We start from the raw sequence: 22,416 nt of genomic DNA, 5'->3' as shown, positions 1-22,416 counted from the left end.
CCCTGCAGTATAACATGTCAAGAGTGACTTAGGCCTTTTCATTTTGCCTAAGTCAAAAGACAATGTGACTTAATTTTACAAGCTTTTCAAGATAGCATTTTGAAGCTAGCATTTAAGCAAACAATTTAGTTAACATTTTTGTCAATGAAAATCTCACCCAAACATAATATTAGTAATCATAACATAATTTGACCGGTATTACAGTGGTATTCCTGGTGTCAGTGTCTAGAGGCAGATAGTGCACTAGATTACATTTGGTCAAGTTTTTTGTGTTTTCTGAAAAACCTGAAAAAATGACTTGGGCCATTATTTTAGGAAGGTAACAATATAAGAACATGTCTGCACAGTTGAAAATACCCATTTCCGCTATCAGGGCAACACTTATGAAGTTTAAAGTGACAGGAGAAGATAATCATCCGCCTGAAGAGGACGTGTGTGCATCGACCCCAAGGAGGAGGTTCCACTGGCTAAAGAGTCTCCAAGGATCACAGCTGGAGAACTGCAGACGGTAGTTGAGTCTCAGGGTCAGAAAGTCTCCAAAACTACCATCAGATGTTTGGGAGCGTTGCCAGAATAAAGCCTCTGCTGTTAATCAAAAAACAAACTAAAGCCTACAGTTTACCTAAAGTTTACTAAACATTACTGGGACTTTCAATGGGACCGGGTTATATGGTCAGAGGAGACCAAAACAGAGCTTTTTGGGAACAAACATCAGGTGGGTTTGGCGTAGACAGAAAGAGAAGCACCTCAAACCCAATGTGAAGTGGTGGCGGGTCTTTGATGCTGTGTGGCTGTTTTTCTTCCAAAGGCCGCGGACATCTTGTGAGGATGCATGGTGTCATGGACTCAAAATACCAGCAGATATTAAAAGAAAACCTCTGCCAGGAAGCTTAACGTGGGCCGTGGTTGGACCTTCCAGCAGGACAATGCTGGAACACACCTCAACATCTACACAAAGATGGTTCACCGACCTCAGAATAAAGGTTTCTCCATAGCATCACAGTCCCGAGGCCGAAACCCCAGAGCATCTGTGGGGTGAGCTGAAGAGGAGCGTCCACAAGCGACGACCTCCAATCTGAAGGATCTGGAGAGATTCTGCATGCAGGAATGTTCTCAGATCCAGAACCATGAGTTCACCACCTCATCACGCTGAAGGAGAAGACTCAGAGCTGTTGTCTGGCAAAGGAGGCTGCACAAAATATTACATGAAGCGGTGCCAATAATTGTGGCAAAAATATTTGTTTCATGATGAGAATTTAATGTTTCTTTCAATTATTTTACTTCAGTTAAAGGTTATCATGAGGATAAACAATACAGAGATTTACTTTTGCTAATTTTTACTAAAGGGTGCCAATAATTCTGTCGGGCACTATACTCATAATACTTCTCACACTTCAGCTATTATTATTATTATTATGATCATTATTATCATTATTACGGAAACTATAAACTTTATCATTTTGGTAAACACGCTTTAATTACTACACGATTGGTATCAATTGCTTGCTGCTTTATAATAAATAAAACTAAATCTCCCTTAACTAAATGGGGAGGGGGGGGGGGGGGGGGGGATAATGATGTTGAAGATTACGATGATGAGGGACAGAAGTTACATCATCTCTTTGATTGGAAGAGCGGGAGGGAGATCAGGAGGATAAATGAGCCGTCCAGTAGAGCTCCTCGCCCTGCTTCCCTCCTCCCTGATGGACATCACCGACGGCCCTCTGCTCTGCTTCCCCGGCCTCAACTCCTCCTGCAGGCGGCAGCCTCGACCCCACGTGGAGACCACCCTGCTCTACACCCTGCTGGCCGCCATCTCTCTGCTCACCGTGACGCTCAACCTGCTCGTCATCATCTCCATCTCCCACTTCCAGCAGCTCCACACCCCGACCAACGCGCTGCTGCTGTCTCTGGCCGTGTCCGACCTGGTGGTGGGGCTGCTGGTGATGCCCATCAACAGCGTGCTGCACTGGGAGAGGTGCTGGCTGCTGGGAGACGTGATGTGTGCTCTGGCTACTTATGTCTCTTTCTGTCTGATCTCTGTCTCTGTGGGCAGCATGGTGCTCATATCTATAGACCGCTACATGGCTATCTGTGACCCCCTGCTCTATTCCTCCAAGATCACCCTGAACAAAGCTAAAATATCAATCTGCTTGTGTTGGGCCTGCTCTCTTCTCTACAACGGCTGTATTCTGACGGGACACTTAGGGCAGCCGGACAGGTTCAGCTCCTGCCATGGGGAGTGTGTGCTGGTCATCAGCCCCATCACAGGAATTGTTGACCTTTTCATCACCTTTCTTGGGCCCTGTACTGTCATGGTTGTTCTCTATATGAGGGTGTTTGTTGTTGCCATTTCCCAGCAGCGTGTCATTCGTTTGCAGACCGCTACTGCCACCGTTACGTTAGCTGCGACCACTAAAAGATCAGAGAGGAAGGCAGGCAGGACTCTTGGGATTGTGATATGTGTGTTTCTAATGTGCTTCTGCCCATATTACTATCCTTCTCTTGCAGGCCAGGACACCTCCACTAGCGTGTCATACTCAGTAGTGTTGTCTTGGATCATGCTGATTAACTCCTGTGCAAACCCTCTGATTTATGCTCTGTTCTACCCCTGGTTTAGAAAAGCTATCAAACTCATCATCACGGTGAAAATACTGCAGCCTCACTCCCGGCAGGAGAAAGTCCTGTAGACCAAATTATCTGTGGTTGATCACGTATCTGTTTTAAATGAAACATTCTGTCTGTATCACCTGTATACGTCTGTGTGTGTGTGAGTGTGTGTGTGAGAGATAATTGATAACTGTGTGGTCCTCAATGCCTGAGAGAGGGGCTTCAGCTGCAGAATTTCTTATTCCCTCACACACTGCTGAAAAACATCATTACATATAAGATGAATGAAATATTTTAAAGTGACAAGAATGTTCTATAATTTACAGAAGCATATTTGTTATCATATGGGACTTCAAAGCTTTGGCAAGATGTCCATGTCATTGCTTTTTATCTCTGAAGTTGGCAGTGTAAAGAAAACATATTGTACTTCCTTTGTCTGGATTCAATTTAGAATAATCTCCACTAAAAGATGTTATGTCTGGTGTGAAGTAACAAAACCTTTATGGGCTGCTTCTTTTTCAAGCTGTGCTGAAAACATCAGAGTGCTGTTTTTGATTCTGCTGTGATTTATTTCCTGTTACAAATGAAAAAAAGCCTGCAATTGTGAATCTCCTCCATGCTGTAGTGCTGTTTAACATGTACATTACTGCCTAGCAAAAACTGACATTGCAATAATAAAAGTGTAATCAAAAATAAATGAACTAGACAAGGTCAGTATACTCTCTATAGCGCTATACTTTTGTGTTATTCACCCATAGACTTACTTGTAAAGCAGGATGTGTTGCCTGTCTGTGAAGCAAGCATGCAAATCATAATATTTAAGAACAATGGTTATTAAATGAATATCTCTTTGGAATGTGTATTAAGACAGCAGTGCTTTGAATTTATTGTAGTTTCAAGATTACAAGGCAAGGCAAGTTTATTTGTATAGCACCTTTCAACAACAAGGCAATTCAAAGTGTTTCACATAAAACCATTAAAAGCATCAAAACATAATGCAGATTTAAAAACAGTTAAGAAAACATTAAAACAGTCAAAAAGAAAAATAAAAAATAAAAGTTGCAGTGCAGTTTAAGAAATAAACTACAAGGTTATCTTATTTGCATTGTACAACCTGGTTGCTCAACTACATGCATTTATTTTTTGTATATTTGACTGGACAGCAGAACAAAAACAGATCTTACCATAACTGATAGATTAAAAAGACACGTTCACTGTCCCCTCTTCTTCTAAAACCATGGGGAATATTACAGAACTAAGTACACAAACACAGACATGTCTCCCCTTAAATGTACCTCAACTGCATAGTTTCAAATGAGACACAATCCAGAAGAACATAATAAATACACCTGTAAAGACACAGTGTAAGTTACATCTAAATCTAACAATTCATTATACATTTTTGCATTATGTTGCTGTACCAAAACATAACAAATAAATAGTATAGCCTGTCCTTGATACCATAAGAGGCAAAGCTTCACTTTAAACTCACTATTGTTTTACAATAATAATCATACTATGAGTTGTTACAGGTCAGTGACGCTCAGCTGCATGAGGTCACCCGAGCCACCAGGGGGCGATGTCGCACTAACGTTAGAGTGCTCACGCTGTTGAAAGTAATGGGGACAGTCTGGTTTTAACGCCTTAACATTGCTGTAACCTTGTATATCATTTAACTGCTTTAATTTAAAGCATGTTACGGACATTGTGTCGGGCTGGCGGTGCCGTCTTTAAGGTAAAGACACTGTTTATTGGACTCTTTAACAGTCTTTTTGTGCAGGTTGACTGGTAGGCTCACTAGCTGTATGCTAACTGTAAAGCTAGCTATCTACATGTTGATATTTAAGCTTCCTATATGTGTATTTATATCAATAAACACGGCGATTTTTCGAGAGCAGCAGCACACAACGTTGCCTGCGCGAGAGAGTAGCTTTGACTCGAAATGCACAGCGTCAGTATTTACAGATACTACTTATTGGTCTATTTATAAGACGCACATGTCTTAAATATAATAAATATATATATATAAGTCTAAACCCCTTTCAAAATATATCTGTAACGCTACCGCACCACTTCACTACTACTAGTTCAGTCCTTTATAATCAATAAAATAAATACATTTCAACTGCGGCACTACGCATTTACGTAAATGACGTGATGACGTCAGTAACCGGAAGTTTCCCCCCACAGCCTTGAGCACTTGGGACACTTGGGACACTCTAAATTAAAGAAGATGGATTTCAATTAAAGAACATTTTCTACATAAACAAGCCACAAACTCACTCAGAGAAAAATACATATCACACATAATAACTTTTTTAAACCCTTGCAACCATCACCAATAAGTAAAACACATATTTTACAATATTAACACCCATAAAACAACGGTCAAAAAGTATACAAGGGCTATCTCATTAACCAAAGACTCTATCCATCTCTACCACCGACTGGGAAAAGGATGCATCAATTAATTGCAACCCTCTGGAGTCCGATTTGTAATAACGTCTCGATGATCAGCAACCCCAGATTATAACGTCACTGTTTAGGTCTGTTTTGAATTTGTGTATTTGCGGACAAATTAGACACAACACTTGGACACTTGCCGAAAAACACTACATAGGAAGAAGTAGGAAATCTTCTTGGAGATAAATGTAAATGGAGTTTTAATTTGGACAGATTAACTGATTTGTACATCACTATGTGTCTCCTGCTGCAGAACTCCCAGCGGACGGTGCCCAGACTGTGGCCGACTCCAGTCCAGCAGCGATGGGCCTCCCGCTTACCCATGAACACTGTGGTGCTGTTTGTGCCCCAGCAGGAGGCCTGGGTGGTGCAGAGGATGGGTCGCTTCCACCGCATCTTAGAGCCGGTAATTATTGTCGTTTCTACAAGTATTTAAAAGGAGCCTACTTTCTCTCTTTGTGGCTAGAATTCATCAACGTATTGGTGTATATTAATAGAGCACGAACATAATTTAAACCAGACTTTTGTCCTTTCTGACAGGGACTGAACTTCCTCATTCCCATACTCGACCAAGTTCGCTATGTGCAAAGCCTGAAAGAGATTGTTATTGACATTCCTGAACAGTCAGCTGTGTCCCAAGGTACGTTTTTCTCAAGTCAGCGAACAGTTGTGCTTATTATTTGTCTAATTAAACACTTGGACACTTGAGTCATGGCCGAATGAACATGTTCTCTGTCTTTACACAGATAACGTGACTCTACAAATTGACGGAGTCCTTTATTTGAGAATCTTAGATCCTTTTAAGGTATGTTGCAAAGAAGGATGAAATACTCAAAAGTACGAGCACATTATTCTGTCATCAGTACCTGGTTGATTATGTCGGGGATCACGTCCAGTGGGCTGTGATGGGGCTGAAGTGACAGAACACAGTTTGTAGTAATAAATGTCTTTACCAGCAGGGGGCGCCACATAGCTGTATTACACACAAGACTAATGGGTTCTGTGTCTCTGCAGGCCAGTTATGGCGTAGAGGATCCAGAATATGCTGTGACTCAACTCGCTCAAACCACCATGCGTTCAGAACTGGGCAAACTCACGCTGGATAAAGTCTTCAGGGTGAGAAACATCTGCACTGCCTTGTGTGTATTACACTGCAGCACAAATAATGTGTGTATCTTGAACCTGCTGCCTCTCTGGTTTTCAAGGAAAGGGAGTCTCTTAATGCCAACATGGTCCACTCCATCAACCAGGCGTCAGACGATTGGGGAATCCGTTGCCTGCGTTATGAAATCAAAGATATACAAGTTCCTCCTCGTGTTAAAGACTCAATGCAGATGCAGGTGAGACACATAACCATGACAACATTTAGGAATATTCTATGCAGTACCACCTCATTTTTTGGTAGGTCATTTTATTGTATGTACAAATATATAAACAGAGACAACTCAAGAGTTTCTGATGGTTATGAAAACCATTTTAGTATTTTGTTTCCCTGGAGGAGAAATCTTTGACATCCATCTTTGTTCTCTGTTCGCTGCGCAGGTGGAGGCTGAGCGCAAGAAGAGAGCCACAGTGCTGGAGTCCGAAGGGACGCGAGAAGCAGACATCAACATCGCAGAGGGTCGCAAACGATCCCAAATCCTCGCCTCGGAGGGAGAGAAGGCCGAGCAGATAAACAAAGCAGCCGGTTGGTGCATTGATTTTTCATTGAAATGAATCATGCGATCACAAATGTAATTGAAGGTCTCGTTGGCGTAGGACCGTCATTATTCTAAATCCACAAAGCATTTAATTGCGTGCCTGCAGACGGTGTTACAAGACTACACAAGGATCTTCCCATTCAGACTTTAAACAAACCAAACATGCGAGCACATTTGAGGAGGAGCAACTCAAGAGAAATGTTGAAATGAGAGGTTTATAGCTTACAATATATTGTAAATCCAAAACAAATCTACTGTGGTGCTCCTTTACACGCTGTGTTGTCTTAAGGTGAGGCCCAAGGCGTGTTAGCCAAAGCAGAAGCCAAATCCAAGGCCATTCGCCTGCTGTCGGATGCTCTGGCTGAACAGGTATGAAGTAGATATTATGACCTAATTTGTTGTTTAAAGTTATTTGGAAACAGTGGTAACAGTAACCAGAGTGTTGGTCGTGTCCCTGACAGAACGGAAGTGCAGCGGCCTCCCTGAGCGTTGCAGAGCAGTACGTCTCCGCTTTCTCCAACCTCGCCAAGAAGTCCAACACCGTGCTTCTGCCCTCCAACACCAGTGACGTTAGTGGAATGGTCACACAGGTATACTGGTTTCGCCCCACAAATATGTTTTGGATTTACTCTTAAGAATTATAAGAAAGAAAAAGTTATTTTTTTTATCACAATTTATCACTTAACTATTGCGTTCTGGTCCCTTCAGGCCATGGCCATTTACAGCAGGCTGGCCACGCCGACCCCAAAAGTTGAGAGCGTGAAGACGGAGACGGATGAACAAACCCAGTGAAGAGGCGTCGATGATCTGAACTGTCGTCGACAGAAAAGAGGAAGAGGTTTTCCACAATTATGGAGCACAATGGTGCCCCTGTGTGGTTTTCTATCTTCTGCAGGACACGGGATGTCGTGACGGAGGAACGCCACTGGATAACCGGAGACATTGCTGAGCATAGACGGCTGGGAAGAGAGAAACCGAGCCACACGTTAAATCATGATGTGAAGTCTTTTGAAAGGGACGTTTTCTGGTTATTTAGAAAATCAAGTATATTTTCAAAAGAAGTTGCTTTTGATGTTGTTTTTTTATTTTCTATATCGCATAAAAACCTTTTAGAAATCCACAAAAATATTCCGTATAAATACATTTGTTGATGTTTAGTTGATGAATGGAAATGTGGGCACTAAGGGAAAAAAAAGAAAAAACTATGCAAAACAATAAAAGTTTATCTCTGTTTCAGAGAGCAATGACATTCATGTGTTATTAATATTGCAACAGTATGGTTTCTCCAGTTTTTTGTACTTTGCACAACATTTCAGATCCACATGCACCTGGAGCTCAGGAGTTGTCTGTTTCCAGTTCAGACACGCAAGTTGGTGTCGTGGATTTTTACAACGCTCCTAGTTGTCATAATTGCACTACTAACCTGGTTAGGATAAGTACAACTGTGTAGTTTCCTTTTTTGGGGATGTGATGATTCAATAAGGAAGGAAACAATTCCATTATTCCTTGTCCTGTGTAAAATCTGATACGAGCCTTTATAATAATAGTTTGAGGCATGAACCTCATAGACCCGCTCGTGTCAGTTTGATTTTGAGAAGGTTCAGAAGATATGAGATGTGACGTGAAGCCGTGATCACGGTTGGTGGAATATGACAATCATGTGCACTGTAGGATGCAATATGAACGTTTCTTTTCTATTATTGTTTTAACCTCTGGCTTGACTTTTGCACAGGTTTAGTTGTGTTTATAATACAAATCTATCAGATTATTATCCGCAAGCCTCTTGGTTTGTTGGTGCCTCAGAATTCTACTCAACAGGATAAATCCCGGCATTACAAGCTGTCTCGCTCTCTATCACCTTGAATTCTTTGCTCCCAGCTCACATGATGAAATGGAGAAAGCAATGACTGGAATGTGGATTTGGTTACTCAGATTTCAACACATAAAGCGTGCTGCAAGCAGACACTTGTCGCTGTGGGGGTGTATTTCTTTAATCTTTCAAAAGGCTGGCAGTGACGCCCAAAAATCGGATGTTTTCTCAATCGAGAGTTTCCCAGACACACCTCTTTCTCCTTCATGGTCGCTGTCGGCCTCCTGTCTCCCCTCCTCCTTTTCTCATCTGTCCGTCCGTCTGCCTTCCCCATAATTAATTTTACAGTTGTCTGCTTTCCCCTGAGAGAGAGAGAGAGAGAGAGAGGGGGAAAAGACGATATCATAACTTAGACAAAGCTCCTGCTGCTGCTCACCTCTTCGTGCCCTCCCCTTCTCCTCCTCCTCATCCTCCTCATCCTCCATGACACAGACACGCATGCCCACAGCCTTGGGGCAGTATAGTTAAGGAGGTATGCTAGTTTGCCATTTTTAGGACCTTGAACTGCAAAACCAGAGGGAGAAAGAACAAGAGAAGAGGCGAGAGGGGGAGGGAGGAAGACGACGACGTGTGAATAGAGGCAGAGAAGGTGTTCGGAGCTGCAGGTGTGTGATACCAAATGTGTGGCTTTATGTCCGTCTGTCTCTCACGCAGAGGACCTAGAAATAGGTAAAGAGAGAAAACGGCAGCCGACAGCTGACATGAAGCAGAAACAGCAGAGTGGGAGAGAGACATCAAAGGTATTAGCAGCTCATAAAAAGGCACTTAGTGCTGCAGTTAAGCAGCTCACACATGCATCACCGCTGGCTGCTACTGAACACACACACATGTATTTAGGTCTTACCGGCAGCTGCTCCCATTACCAGGGATTACAAAGATGGAAGGACAAAGACGTCGAGATAACGGATCAGTGAGAAAGGAAAGAGTGATGAGGAAGGGACATGAGAGGTTCATCTGACTTCATAACTGACAGTCGGACATCTTTTTTCACCTTTTTAGAAAGTTAAAAAGAGCAACTCTCCAGTGAATCCAAATCACATAAAAGGAGGATGATGCCATGTGTTAAGAGGAAGTGTGTCTGAGCTTCTGCAGACACTGCATAGCCTGTGATTTCTGGGGAAATAAAAGAGTGTGCCAGTATAATCAGTTATAACGCAGAATCATCTGCATCAAATCCTTCACTCCGCCCACAAGATACAATCGCTCTATTCTTGTATTCTTCCTCATTCCCTGCAGCAGGACGTCTATAAGCAGGACGCACATTCACACTCGTTGGCCTTCTTTTTTCTTTTAAACCTCCTGCTACTACTTTTTTTTTTTTGGAAACAGGATTTGGAAAAAAGCTCTTCCATTTTTTTTTCCTTCTCTCTCTCTTTGATGCTTCTCAGAGGATCCGGCAGCTTGACAGAAAAAGTTGTGACAGATTTAGAAGGAGAAAAAAAAAAAGTCCAGAGAGAGACAGACAGACAGAGCTTTGCCCTGGAGGTTCACGAGGAAGAAACAGGAGACAGATAAAGAGGCAGGGATAATCGAGGAGAGGGAGGGGAAGAGCACAGCTGTTGTGTGAAGAGAAAATACAGATAAAGAAGGCAAGTGTGAAGGGCGAAGGAGAAGAGGCTGACGAAGACAACCAAGGCTGGAAAAAAAAGGGGAGAGACAGACAAAGAAAAGACTGAAAATAAGAAATCATTTTCCAGTTGAAGGTCAAGAAAGACATCCAGAGATAAAGGGCAAACGGACACCTGACGTCACATCAAACCGCATGGAGACGCAGCGCGGGGGACGGCCTCCTCCGGAGTGAAAGAACGAGCTGTTTGACGCCGAGGAGAGGAGACGATTCCCTCATCATGTTTTATTCAGCTGTGTTCCCAACTTCAAACAACCTGCGCCGGAAGAGCAACTTCGTCCCCGGATAGAATGGAGAGAGGAGCAAAGAGATACCTGCCGAGTCTGTGATACCCTCCCGCTCCTCCTTTTCCTCCTCTCCTCCCTCACTTTCACCTCATTAACTTCCTCCTCCTCTGCCCTGATATCTCCTCTCCTCTCCATCTCCTCACTATGTGGATACCAGCTTTGCTCCTATGGATGCTTAATATCAGCAATTTGTGCTCAGGACAAGACTATTCGGACTATTACCAAACTGGAGACATGGGCACCGAGGTAAGACATTTAATTAAATACATTTTAGACCAAAATATTGAGGAGTTTCACTAACTTCTACAGCTGTGAATGTGTGTCTGCTATTGATTACATACAGATGATTCGATTCACACACTGTGGCCGTCACCAAATCTCTATTTTAACTTGTATGGGAGATTTATAATATCTAGTTAGTTAAGCTCTGTAATAAATGTGTGTGTAAAACATCACAAAGAGATAATTCAGTCACACAATAATCCATCCTGTGGGTTATTGGTGGACACACAACATCTCTTTAATGCAGTGTAGAGAATTGTATGATGTTTTGTCTATTTGTTCCAGTACAAGGCTTTTTGTTGTTTTAAGCAAAGAGCTATCTAAGGGATATCGAAGCTCCGTGCTCTTTTGAAATGCAAATATTGTAATACTTGTATTTAATGCCTCAGTAGTACAGTACATGAAGAGTACATGTGCTCGGCCGAAACAGAAAGATTTTAAACAGGTTTAAGAAGAAGCATCAAAACCGATGATGAATGGAATATCATATTATAATTGACATGATCAAAAGCCCCGGACAGATCTACAAAGCCTGATGATGCTTTGCAGAGAGCGAACAAAGTCTTCCACCACACCAGCTGCAGGAGTTATTGTTCCGGATAGGTGGAAGTATTGATCGGCCCATCCCTTATTGTAATGTGTTCATCATCTCTAACACGCTTTATGTTGTTTTTCCTTCAATATACGTTCTGATAATGTATATTGTTATTATTCAAATAAACTCTATTGACAGAAATGCAAGATGAATAATCACTTTCAGTACCTGAGGATTATCTGTTCATATCTCCATGCTGCCATGTTTCTACAGTAGCCCAGAATGGACAAACCAAACACTCCAATTGCGTTTTCATGTATTTGTATCGTTTACCGACACGCTTGGCAACGCAGGAAAAGTTTCTGTTGCTTGCAATCTGCAATTTAACCGCTAGATTACGCAAAATTCTACACACTGGACCGCCTAAGGAATTAAAAGAAGTTTAATCTCAGACCCAGTTTATAAAATCACTTTTCCTTCCATGAAATGATGATACATATTCAAATAGTCCCAAACATGTTTCCTTTTTGTAGAGTCACAGCCTGTTTCTGTGACGTCATTTCAAACAATACTATGAGCACAGTTCTGTGTAAAAGAAATCATCTCTTTTGGCATCAACTGTTTCCTCGACTGTAAGTCTGAGAAAACCAGGAAACTATTTCCTGGTTTTCTGTGGAAAATAAAGAAATGTGTCATGCAATCGGATAACAATCTCTTCTTCATGTTGAAACAGTTTACTACAACAGATTGTGTTCACATTCACTGGAGGAGATCTTAAGTAATACAAACATAATGGAATTGAATGAATTAATCCCGATCACATATTTTGGCGGACCAGCTAGTTATCAATTGTTTAAAGAAGTAAACGTGTGTGTTCAGACATAACATGTTTCAACTGGAAGAAGGAGTGAGTGACGAATGCATGGGTGTGTGCATGTGCGTGAGTCTCTACACTGCTGGACCCCAGAGCCCGGGCTGTTAGTCCATCATGACCTCATACTCCCACAGCGATGACCTCATGTCATGCAATCACTTAACAACACAAAGAAAAAAGAGAGAGAGAAAAAAAGAGAAAAGCTGGGAAAATTTTGAAAGAAAGAGAAGAATCCATCCTCCCAACTGTCCGTCAATATGATCATAGATTGTGTCTCTAAACTATTAACAGTTATGCAACCTTCGGAGTGCAAATACAAAATCTGTCCCCCAAACAATGTGTGCATAAATCAGTGATGTTTAAAGAAAATACACTCTCAGAGTAATGGCATTTCCATCAGCCTGCAGATGTTTGCATGCCATTATGATATAACGGCATGCAAACATCTGCAGGCTGTTCATCCTCAAAGAGCCACTGTGGTCTTGTATTCTATGTGGTCACAATTGTTGTCACAGCTTACACTTACGTTGAGACATATGAGATGTCTGGAAAGAAACAGAAAGGGAGGGGGGGAGGTAGACAGAGAGAGGAAGAGATAAATGGAGAGACTGATAAGGACGGAGATCTGGTTTCTGTTTGGGTGATGCCAGCTGTACCCGTTTGCTCCTTCTCAGCCTGGGAAACTAAACAACCACGCTGCCTCCCCCGAGAAGATCTAATATGTGATACTCAAGCGGCCGAGTCGCAGCTGACATTTAGTCCCCGCAGATGATCCAGCAGCCTGTTACTCAAGTAATCTCTCATCTGCTGCGTCTCTACGGAGTGGAGTCATCCATCATGACGGCAGAAAAATCATTATGGGGATGAGTCACAGCGGGAAATGTTTACGGCGCTACTGTAAACGGAGATTTCCTGCATAGACTTGGTCCCGCACATAAAGCCCTCTCTGTACAATAATAATAATGTGGTTGTTGGCTGAGCCGACAACCTCCAGTCTGTTTGGACCACATAAGCAGGCCTAATGCTGCGTTTAAGGACTCCTCAGACGCTCCTACGTAGGAGACGTGTCATAGAGGGCACGTTAAAGGTGACTGTAATGTCTGGATGGACACACAGTCATCCGTTATGTTGAGGAAACTACTAACCGCAGAGCTAGAGTGCAAAATTCAACAACACTCTGATATCATCTTCACATGTGGCGTCGACTCATAGTTTATCCATGTGTTTTTCCACCTGGGTTTTTCCATAATGGAGAAAAAAGCGACTGTAACGTCTTTAGGTCCCGTTGATGATGTTGATTTCTTCATGTTTTAAACAAAAAGTCTGGTACGTTTTCACCTTTTAGGAAGAATACCAGAAAGGAAAGAAAAAAGATTGATTAGGCAAACAAAAGGATTTACAGATGTAGAACAAGAATTCAGTCCCAATTGGGAAACTGGGTCAGATCACAGCGTCTTGCTCGAGGGCACTGCAGCAGCAGGGAAAGTCATTTCCAATTTGTGACTGTTTTAAGTTTATAGACGTCTGAAAGCTTTGAAAGGGAAGCACAAAAAAGAGCGAGAACTAAGGCATAACGAAAAGGCAGACGTTGCAGCTTTCTTGTGTGCAACAGTGTGTGTGTGTGTGTGTGTGTGTGGAACACCAACAGTAGCCAACAGCAACATGTTACAACACATTGCTAGCCGTGTGAGGCATTCCCCGTTTATCCAGCTCAAAGCAGCGACACTTACACTGTAAATTCTACAGTATATAATAGTTTTCCTCCAAAAAAACACAGACTGGGAACAAATCATCCAATTGGACGAGTTCAACATATGAAGAGTTTTGTATTTAACAACTGAAAACAGGACATTTTTAACCTAATTTAAAACCTCTGTGATGTTACCTATGATTGCAACACGTGAAGAACTAAATATAATGTATGTGCGGTTCCTCCCCGTCCTCCAGGCTCCAGTACTGTCCGCTGACCAGCCCAGTTTGGATTCGGTGACGAGTGTGGATCAGCTGCTGCAGCTTCTCTACCCCGAATACAGTTTGCTTCAGCAGTGCCTGAGGAAGAAATCCTGGCACGCCTCCTCTGCCCCGTCTTTCTCCTCAGCGAGCCCTTCAGTCCACGCCAACCACGAGGACCTGTGGGGTCAGCCGAGGGAGGAGGCTCTTTACAATGTGGACGGGCCTCTGGCAGGTAAGCGTTGAGATTACTCCCAAAATGTACAACCCAGTCAATTAAGTTGACGTTGATTAGATAGAGTGGTTTCTGAGCCTATTCATTACCAGATAACTTCCAAAAACTCCAATCAAGTCAGTCTGAAGGATTGCAAGCAGATTTATTTGCACTGGAAACAGCCAATAAATGCAATAAATTGAAGTTGGATTTAAAACGAAAATTAGATCCATTATTGGTTGATGCTTTCCCAAACCCTCTAATGCCAGAAAACATCAAAGCTCTCTTGTACCAGTTACCTAATCGCCCATGTTTTCAGTCATCCTAGAGGAGATCCAGCGGACCTCATGCCAGCCCAGAGAGGTGTGTGTGGAGGTCGCCAAAGAATACCCAGATTCCACCAGTCAGTTCTTCCTGCCTCGCTGCGTGGCGCTGCACCGGTGCGGCGGCTGCTGCAACAACGAGGCCTTTTACTGCGCCAACACGAGCCACGCGCTCGTCAACAAGGCGGTGAGCGGCCTCTCTTACCTGCCCCGTCTGTCCCACGACTCAGCGCTCATCACACGCTCGTCTTGGTATTTCTCTGCTCTCGCACCTTTACCCCCATCGGCAAGGAGCCTTTTTTTTTAACTGCTTTTTCAGAAATGAGGAAGTGAGTTTTAAAACACTCAAACGCTTCTAGATCATCATCCACAGGTTTGATCTTATACATTTAAAAAGCTAAAGTACTGTAAACCCTTGTGAGAAGAGAAACGATGGACTACATTTTAAAAAAAAGATCGTTGTATTTTTAGAATTACGGAATTCCGTAAGCTCCTCAACATGACTGAGCGATTATAACGTTTCACTATTTAACTAATTTAGTACCCCTAACAACGGCGGGAAAACTGCCATTGCTTGTGTTTATTGTGGTTATTATTGCAGATTTGGATGCGTTAGGTCTTAACCTTTCTAAAGAGGTGCATGATGGGAAGGCACCGGAAATACAATTTAAAAAACTCGGGGAGCGATCGAGGAGTCATTTTTTTTAATCAGACTCATATTTATGCAGAAAATAAATATATTTTGTATTTTTTAAAAGGCAAAGAGTTGCTGATTCTTTGGAGATCAGGGACAATATGGGCTGGTATTCATATCAAGGTCATATGAGCTGTAGAACACCTAGGTACCCTGGTAGGGGACCCTAGGGCTGATTTAACACTCTGGGGTCTGGGGTCATTTTCTCGATTTTACATAATCAAGCTATCGTCAACAAACACACGTTAGCTACGGTCTTACAAACACATAATGGAGGTCCAACACTACTGGTCGTACTAGTTCACTGTAAGAAAGTTAACGGTGATAGAGGCAACAATTGATTACTCACCGTTCAGTCTCACAGAAACGCTGTAGCCAGCTATCTGGCCCGTTAGCTCCGGCTAGCTCCTTGTTAGCGAATCCTTCAGGCACTGGAGCTGCGCCGTCTGTCCCCTCCAATATATTTGCTCAGGACTCTTTGCTTGGCATCTTCTGACTCACATTAAAGCTTTGCACACGTCGTAAGACACGTCCATGTACAGATGCTCAGACGCGGAAGTGGAAACCATATCCGCCAGATTTTAAACCATATCTCTGTGACGTATTATTGTGATGATATAATTTTTATTAAAAACTTAAACACCTGCCCGGCCGCGTCGACGCGGGCCCCGCCCCCAAAGGGTTAAAGAGGCCAGAAAGAGATCTGCCCAGTTGTGTAACACGTCTGCATCACAACCCGCCCTACCGCAGTGACGTTACACCCTTTGGCTGCAGCTGGACATCAAGTCAAGAGTCACACGCAGTTACACAATAATGACATCAACGTCTACGCGTCAGCCGAACCACTTCCTATCACTCACAACCTCCTTGTAAAGAGGAAGAAGGAACAAAACACATTTCTTAACGCCTCTAACCTTCCTCTTTCTTTCCTCCTGCCAGTTGATGGAACTTTCCCCGCCCAGGATGGATCGCTCCGTTCACATGGTAACCTTCGTCAACCACACTTCGTGCGAATGCCTCTCCAAGCGGCCGCTCCACTCCATCATAAGACGAGCCGCGACAGATCACCTGTGAGTGCGAGCGAGGAGTGACGTGAGCTTGTGTGTGTTTACTCGCATTCGTCACGTTTCAGTGGACTTTATAAGTGTGTCTGTGCAGGTGTTCCCCGCCCGACCTTCCCTGTGCCTCCGGGTCATTGTGGGATCCGGTGAACTGCATGTGCGTCTCCACAGACGCCATAACCTACTCTGAGAGAGAGGCGGGTAAGTGTGCGTGAGTTGTGTTGGATTCAAGATAAATGATTAAACTTTTCTCACATCTGTGTGTGTTTTCTGAGAAACCCTGACTACAGTTTCAGCTACAGTCCATCAAATTCATCACGAGGGCACACTGCCTGCTTTTAAGGCCAAGCCATGAATGTCAGTGATCTTATCGGAGACTTAATAAAGTTTTGCACTTATCAAATGCTACAAAGCAGTGATACAAATTACAACTGACAGCACATGTGACGCTACAGCCTCAGGATGGGAAACACACTGCCCAAATTGAGAGTCCCCCCCTAACATGTTATCTTATTTAGGAAAAGCTTTCATTTCTAAAAGTGTGTTTTTGAAAACTAGTGAACAGAACTGAAGCAGCTCCGAGTGAAAATGCAAAGTCATCCAAAATATGGCTACAACTTCAAACCCCCACTGAACAGGTTTTGGGATGTGAGCCAGATGTCAGTAAAGAATTGTAATCAAATATTCCACCACCACAACTGGGTGAGGATGATGATGATGATGATGATGATGGTGGGCAAGCCTCGCCCGGCGGCAAATAAAAAACGATCTGAAACGACTTCTCCCCCGAGGAAATGTTTATTCAACCGGAACACGAGAGGTGAAAGTGTCTATAAGGCATTTCACTTGTACAATCATGTCGTGAACTAGAGTGCCTTCCATCTCCAGCGCCTTTTTCTTTTTATAATAATAAACTGGCTTATTGATTGAACAAAGATGCCGAAGCGAAAGAGAGTGAATGATTAGAATCTGTTGATTTCCATCTGTGCGTGACGTGGCTGCGGAGAGACTGAAAACTACGAATCTTCTTACCTTCCAGACGCGCTGGACTCCGGTCTGCTGGCGCTCTGCGGGCCCAACCGGGTTCTGCACGAGTCCACCTGCGAGTGCGTCTGTCGAAACGGACTCACCGAGGACAGCTGCGACCCGGGGTGGAAACTGGACCACAACACCTGTAAGGAGGGTTCCAGTTACTGGAAATACTTTGCGTTAGACTCGCTGTGTGAAAGAGAATTAAAAGTCAGGAATTTTTTCCGAGAGGTTGTAAAGAAAAGAAGAAATGAAGGAAAACCAGAGAGAGTCACACAATAGGGTCTCACGCTGCCAAAAAAGAAAATACCATATTTTGTGTGGCCGCTTCCTCTGGTTTCACAAGGATCAATTTACAGTAAATACACATAATTGCGACCAAAAAAAAGCCTTGTCATTCGGAAAGCAACCAGGCAAGATGGAGCCAGACGGGACAGACGCAGACAGAGCTTGGGAAGTAGGGCTCCATGCAACCATCCAACAAGTCACAACCTGACCACCAGATATTTGGCAGCAGCACCAACAGAGCTGCACAATCTGGTAGTTTGGATTTCATGATAAGATACCATGAGAAACTCTCTCTCTCTCCTCTCAGGTGAATGCCAGTGCGAAGGTCAAGGCGAGGGGAAGTGGTGTCCCACCGGCCAGCGGTGGGACGACGAGCTGTGCGGCTGCGTGTGCGCGGCGGCGTGTCCCGGGAACCAGCCCCTGAACCCCGACACCTGCCTGTGTCAGTGCAGAGAGAGCCAGCACTCGTGTCTGCGGCAGGGCAAGAGGTTCAACCCCAAATCCTGCAGGTAGGCGTACAAGTCGGCTGGTGGTTTCAAGCCCCCTCTTTCCTCTGTGGGGAAAGAAAACACAGAAGGTCTCCTTTGGGGGGTTTTCTCAAGAACCCACATCCTGGGTCTCTAAAGCAAAAGAAGTCATTGTCTGTCATTAGTCAGGTCTTTATTGTATCTTATATATAAATCATTCTTTGCCTCTACAGGTTATTGGTTCCTCTTTTCCTAATTGCACAGTTGCATCAAATAAAAACATCCATGATTTGATAGTAAACTTGCAGTTCCAGAAAACCTCCAGCTGTTCTGCTTTTGACAATAATATGAACACTTTCATTGCATTGCTTGAAGGAACTCGCAATAATAACATAACTGTATCGGCACGGTTGATATTTGACAACAACTATTTCCAAATTGAAATGCAGTTCACCATGAGTTACCTGAACCTGTGGTATATGGGGGGGGGGGGGGGGGGGGGGGCATCACAAGTCTTCACCCTGGGATCTGTGCAAGAGAAGCAGAGCTGTGAGAGACAGGGAGTTAGAGGGGGAACCCTCAATGGACATGTCATACATTCCAAACGCGGGAAAGAACAACTTTCTTCCTCCGTTTTCTAGAGCTCACATGTTTCCATAAGACCTTTTATGGACACATGGTGGACAAACACTCGGTCTCGGCTGCGTGTGCGTGCATCGCATGCGTGTCGCCGTTCCCACAGCAAAGGCTCGACCTCCCTCTGACCCGAGAGGCCTGCGGAGAGGCAGACGGGCTGAACCTGATGACAGTGAGCAGAGACATCAGACAGACCCGGAGACGGATGGAGTGACAAGGAAAAACATGAATGCAGACACGAGCTTTGATATGAGGGATTTCTAATCCGAATCTAATGTGGGAAAGCTCACAGACACACACACACACACACACACACACACATCTGGTCACAGGAGGTGGCGCACAGAAGACAATACACCTCCTGTGATTTTGAAGATGAGAGTTCCCAGAATGCTTGGCCATATTATTCCCGTTTCTCCAGCGTTCCTCCTCCCTCTGTTTCTCACGCACAGAATCGTTTGATGCACCCTGGATTTGGGGTTTTCATCCAAAAGGGATGTGAAGATCTGAATAATTTATAGTATTCATGCCAAGAGAGTATAAACTCCACAGTGTTTTTATTTCTTCTCTGTTCTCCACCCTTCCCTCAAAAATATTGTTTTCCAATCCTTTCTGTCTTATTTCACTACACTAACTCTTTTGTATAATCACTTTCTGCTCTGTTTTGCTTCTTTCTACTTTCCTTCTTCCTCCTCTGTCTAGTTGTTACAGGTTGCCTTGCAGAAAGCCCCGCCGTGTGTGCCAGACTGATTTTTACTACAGCCACCAGGTCTGCACGTGCATCCCCAACTACCTGAAGCCTGAGTGGAATTGACCAATCACAGGCAGGCAGAGGAGCAAGACTGCATGCAGGTGAAGCCACTTATCGCCCCTCAACATGAAGCCAAAACGCGTTTGGCCTTAAAAGAAAGTGGAAATCAAAAAGAGGAAGTGCCTCTTGAGGGGAAGGTGGAACACATGTACTGGATTAAAACCACAGCACTTAGAGGAGATGTATTCATGCCGTCTGTGCTCCGACACTCAAAGGAAGACAGGAGCGCTTCCCAGCGAATCGAGACGGACAAAACAGCCACCCGTATGCAGTTAAACTCGAAAAGGTGGAGTAATCTCAGCCAAAGACAAAATGAGGAGATACATTTGGTATTTATGACACCAATCACACTTAGCTAAAAGCAGGACAGCAGGGATGGACCAATCAGACGGCGAGTCGGCGCTCATCCCCGCTGCAACGTGTTCGAGCAAGATATTCAACCACCGGCATGCTGCAGAGGCACCGCTCACGACTCTGAGAAATGGAAAGTGGAATAAAAATAATAACAGACCAGACTCCATGGTTGTTGTTTTTGTTTTGTTTTAAGATTAAATAAGCTTTAGGCACTTTGGCAGTATTGAGTCATGAGCTGTTTGAGAGGTTGAAGGATGTATTTTGCAGAAATCCTGTAATGTTTTGTTGCCGGGGGTCTTATGTTCCCTCTTTTAGCAGAGGTGGAAAGGGTGATCCAGCCAGAGCACCCGAGGGTGTTTCCAACTAGATTTGAAGTTTAACAACTATACTGAAAGGGATGGAGTGAAGCATCCAGATACAACGTCTTTTTACATAAAAGTCTAAACTTCAACCGTCTGGTTTTTTTCTAAGAGAGAAGATGTTTAATGTCAGACCCTATTTAATTAAACTCTAATTTAAACAAGCAGCTATTGTATCTTCCAGTTTCTACTTTGTGAATTTTAATTATGTTTTTAATTGTCGATACATTTCAGCCTCTACCATACAGTTTGCTTGAAGATGCTTTGCAGTGTAGAGATTATTGTTGTGTGTGTTGGATGTAGAGCATCGTTTTCCGGTTGTTAACTATTTAAAGGCATGAAGTATCGATTCAAATCCCTGTCATATGTTTGTGTCCCTCCTTTTACCAAGCAAATGTTAAAACATGTCAAACAGAAAACTGTTATTTCCTTTTTTTGTTTCTGAAATAATTGAATGATGCAACCCTGGATGTTATTTACAAAAATAAAATAAAAAATGTTGGATAAAATATTGTTTTTTTAGGGTACAACCTGTGAGAAATATAAAAAGCATCTACTGTATGTCTTGTTTTAGTTCGTCATTTAAAGCAAAACCCTGAAACTTTTGCTTAAAACTGGCAACTGTGGCTACAACCGACGATTGTGGGACAACGCTGACATGCTGAACATGTTTTTCGAGAAATACTGTTTAGCATTTACCGAAAATGACTTGTAATAATAATATGAAATATGTGGGACAACAATCGGCCACCATGTGCTGCGGTCATAGCAGACCAACGGATGCTGCAGCAGCAGAACCCCTGAATGTATTGAACTGAGCAATTGTCTATTTTATTGCCCAAGGATTAAACTTTTCATTTGGAAGATGAACAATTTCTTTCCCTCTAAAAGTGTCAGCCTCGCTTAAAATGTTCCATCAGGGTTTTTCTGTAAATGTAATCACTCTGGGTAGCAAATATACAGAACATAATATACTGGATCAAGTAAGCTGTGCCTAAATGAAGCTGAATCTTGCCCATCATCTTCTCTTCTAGCATTGGTAACCTCTAGACTACCTCTTCTCCCCAAGGAAACATTCATCCAACCCGATAATAATCACAACATGAACAATTCTGGCTTCACAGATCAATCTACTGTCACCACTATTCATGATAATCACCTCTTCCCCAGCCAGACTGGACCATGCATTCTCTATGGCTTAAAAATGGCATTTTCAACATGGGTCAATTATACATTGGTGGGATGTTTGGAATATAATAGCTCTCTCGCTACTTTTCAAGTGCGAAATTTTGCTAAATTTAACAACCCCAAGTGTCCTAGTCCACCGCTAGACTCCGTGTATGAGGAGATTCTGAACACACCAGCAGGGGTAAAAGGATTTATATCCCGAATATATCAAATTTACCAGAACACTTTTGGAACCAGGCCCTAAATGTACGGTTCAATGTACTACAACTCAAGGTGCTGCATCGCCTGCTCTACTCTAACTTTAACTTTTTAAATGTACTCCAATGTAAAGGATATCTGCAATAGATGTGACAACTCCCCAGCAGATCTTACTCACATGTTCTGGTTCTGCCCCCAACTGAAACATTACTGGGAGACGATATTCAGAGTCCTATCAGAGTCCCTCAATCTGAGTATTTGACCAGCGCCTGGATGTGCATCTTTGGTGTTCAGGGGAGTGGAGGTCAGACTTTAATGAAGAAACACAAAAACATAATTGCTTTCTCATCCCTCTCGGCACGAAGGAGAATCCTATTGGACTGGAAGTCCCCGACCTCGCCCTCCCAGTTCCTCCGTGTGGTTAAAGGACTTGCTGGACTTGCAATTTCTAAAATTCATTACTGGTTTCTGTTGGTCTGTAAAACCCTCCTACGCCAATGTTTTAAAATTGTGTATACTTCAGTTATTAATACTGTAATGTGCTTTTTGATAATTGAAGCAGTGCAATTTGTTCTGTGTTCTCTTCTTTTGAGAAT

At 43.2% G+C, this 22,416-nt stretch overlaps 3 protein-coding genes across 3 annotated transcripts; all 3 read left to right on the top strand.

Annotated features, from left to right (window-relative positions):
* Positions 1–1,703: 1,703 nt before the first annotated feature.
* LOC306752810 (trace amine-associated receptor 13c-like) lies at positions 1,704–2,690 on the top strand (the record flags this gene model as incomplete). Its single annotated transcript, XM_079236617.1, has 1 exon — positions 1,704–2,690. One exon carries the CDS (start codon positions 1,704–1,706, stop codon positions 2,688–2,690), a length of 987 nt encoding a protein of 328 aa, XP_079092743.1.
* Positions 2,691–4,204: 1,514 nt separating this feature from the next.
* LOC306752809 (stomatin-like protein 2, mitochondrial) lies at positions 4,205–8,022 on the top strand. Its single transcript, XM_079236616.1, has 10 exons — positions 4,205–4,345; positions 5,327–5,479; positions 5,614–5,713; positions 5,820–5,878; positions 6,088–6,189; positions 6,279–6,413; positions 6,616–6,760; positions 7,063–7,142; positions 7,235–7,363; positions 7,482–8,022. The coding sequence occupies exons 1-10, from the start codon at positions 4,304–4,306 to the stop codon at positions 7,563–7,565; spliced, it is 1,029 nt and encodes a 342-aa protein (XP_079092742.1). The 5' UTR covers positions 4,205–4,303; the 3' UTR covers positions 7,566–8,022.
* A 2,679-nt stretch (positions 8,023–10,701) lies between these two features.
* Positions 10,702–21,248, top strand: LOC306752808 (vascular endothelial growth factor C-like; the record flags this gene model as incomplete). Its single annotated transcript, XM_079236615.1, has 8 exons — positions 10,702–10,803; positions 14,196–14,433; positions 14,732–14,922; positions 16,369–16,499; positions 16,588–16,691; positions 17,530–17,664; positions 18,115–18,316; positions 19,613–21,248. The coding sequence occupies 8 exons, from the start codon at positions 10,702–10,704 to the stop codon at positions 19,722–19,724; spliced, it is 1,215 nt and encodes a 404-aa protein (XP_079092741.1). The 3' UTR covers positions 19,725–21,248.
* Between the last annotated feature and the right edge of the window lie 1,168 nt (positions 21,249–22,416).

This window comes from Taurulus bubalis (assembly GCF_910589615.1).
Source record: "Taurulus bubalis genome assembly, chromosome: 21".
Lineage (NCBI taxonomy): Eukaryota > Metazoa > Chordata > Actinopteri > Perciformes > Cottidae > Taurulus > Taurulus bubalis.
Note: the sequence above shows the minus strand (reverse complement) of the source record. Positions and strands in the feature narration are given on the sequence as shown.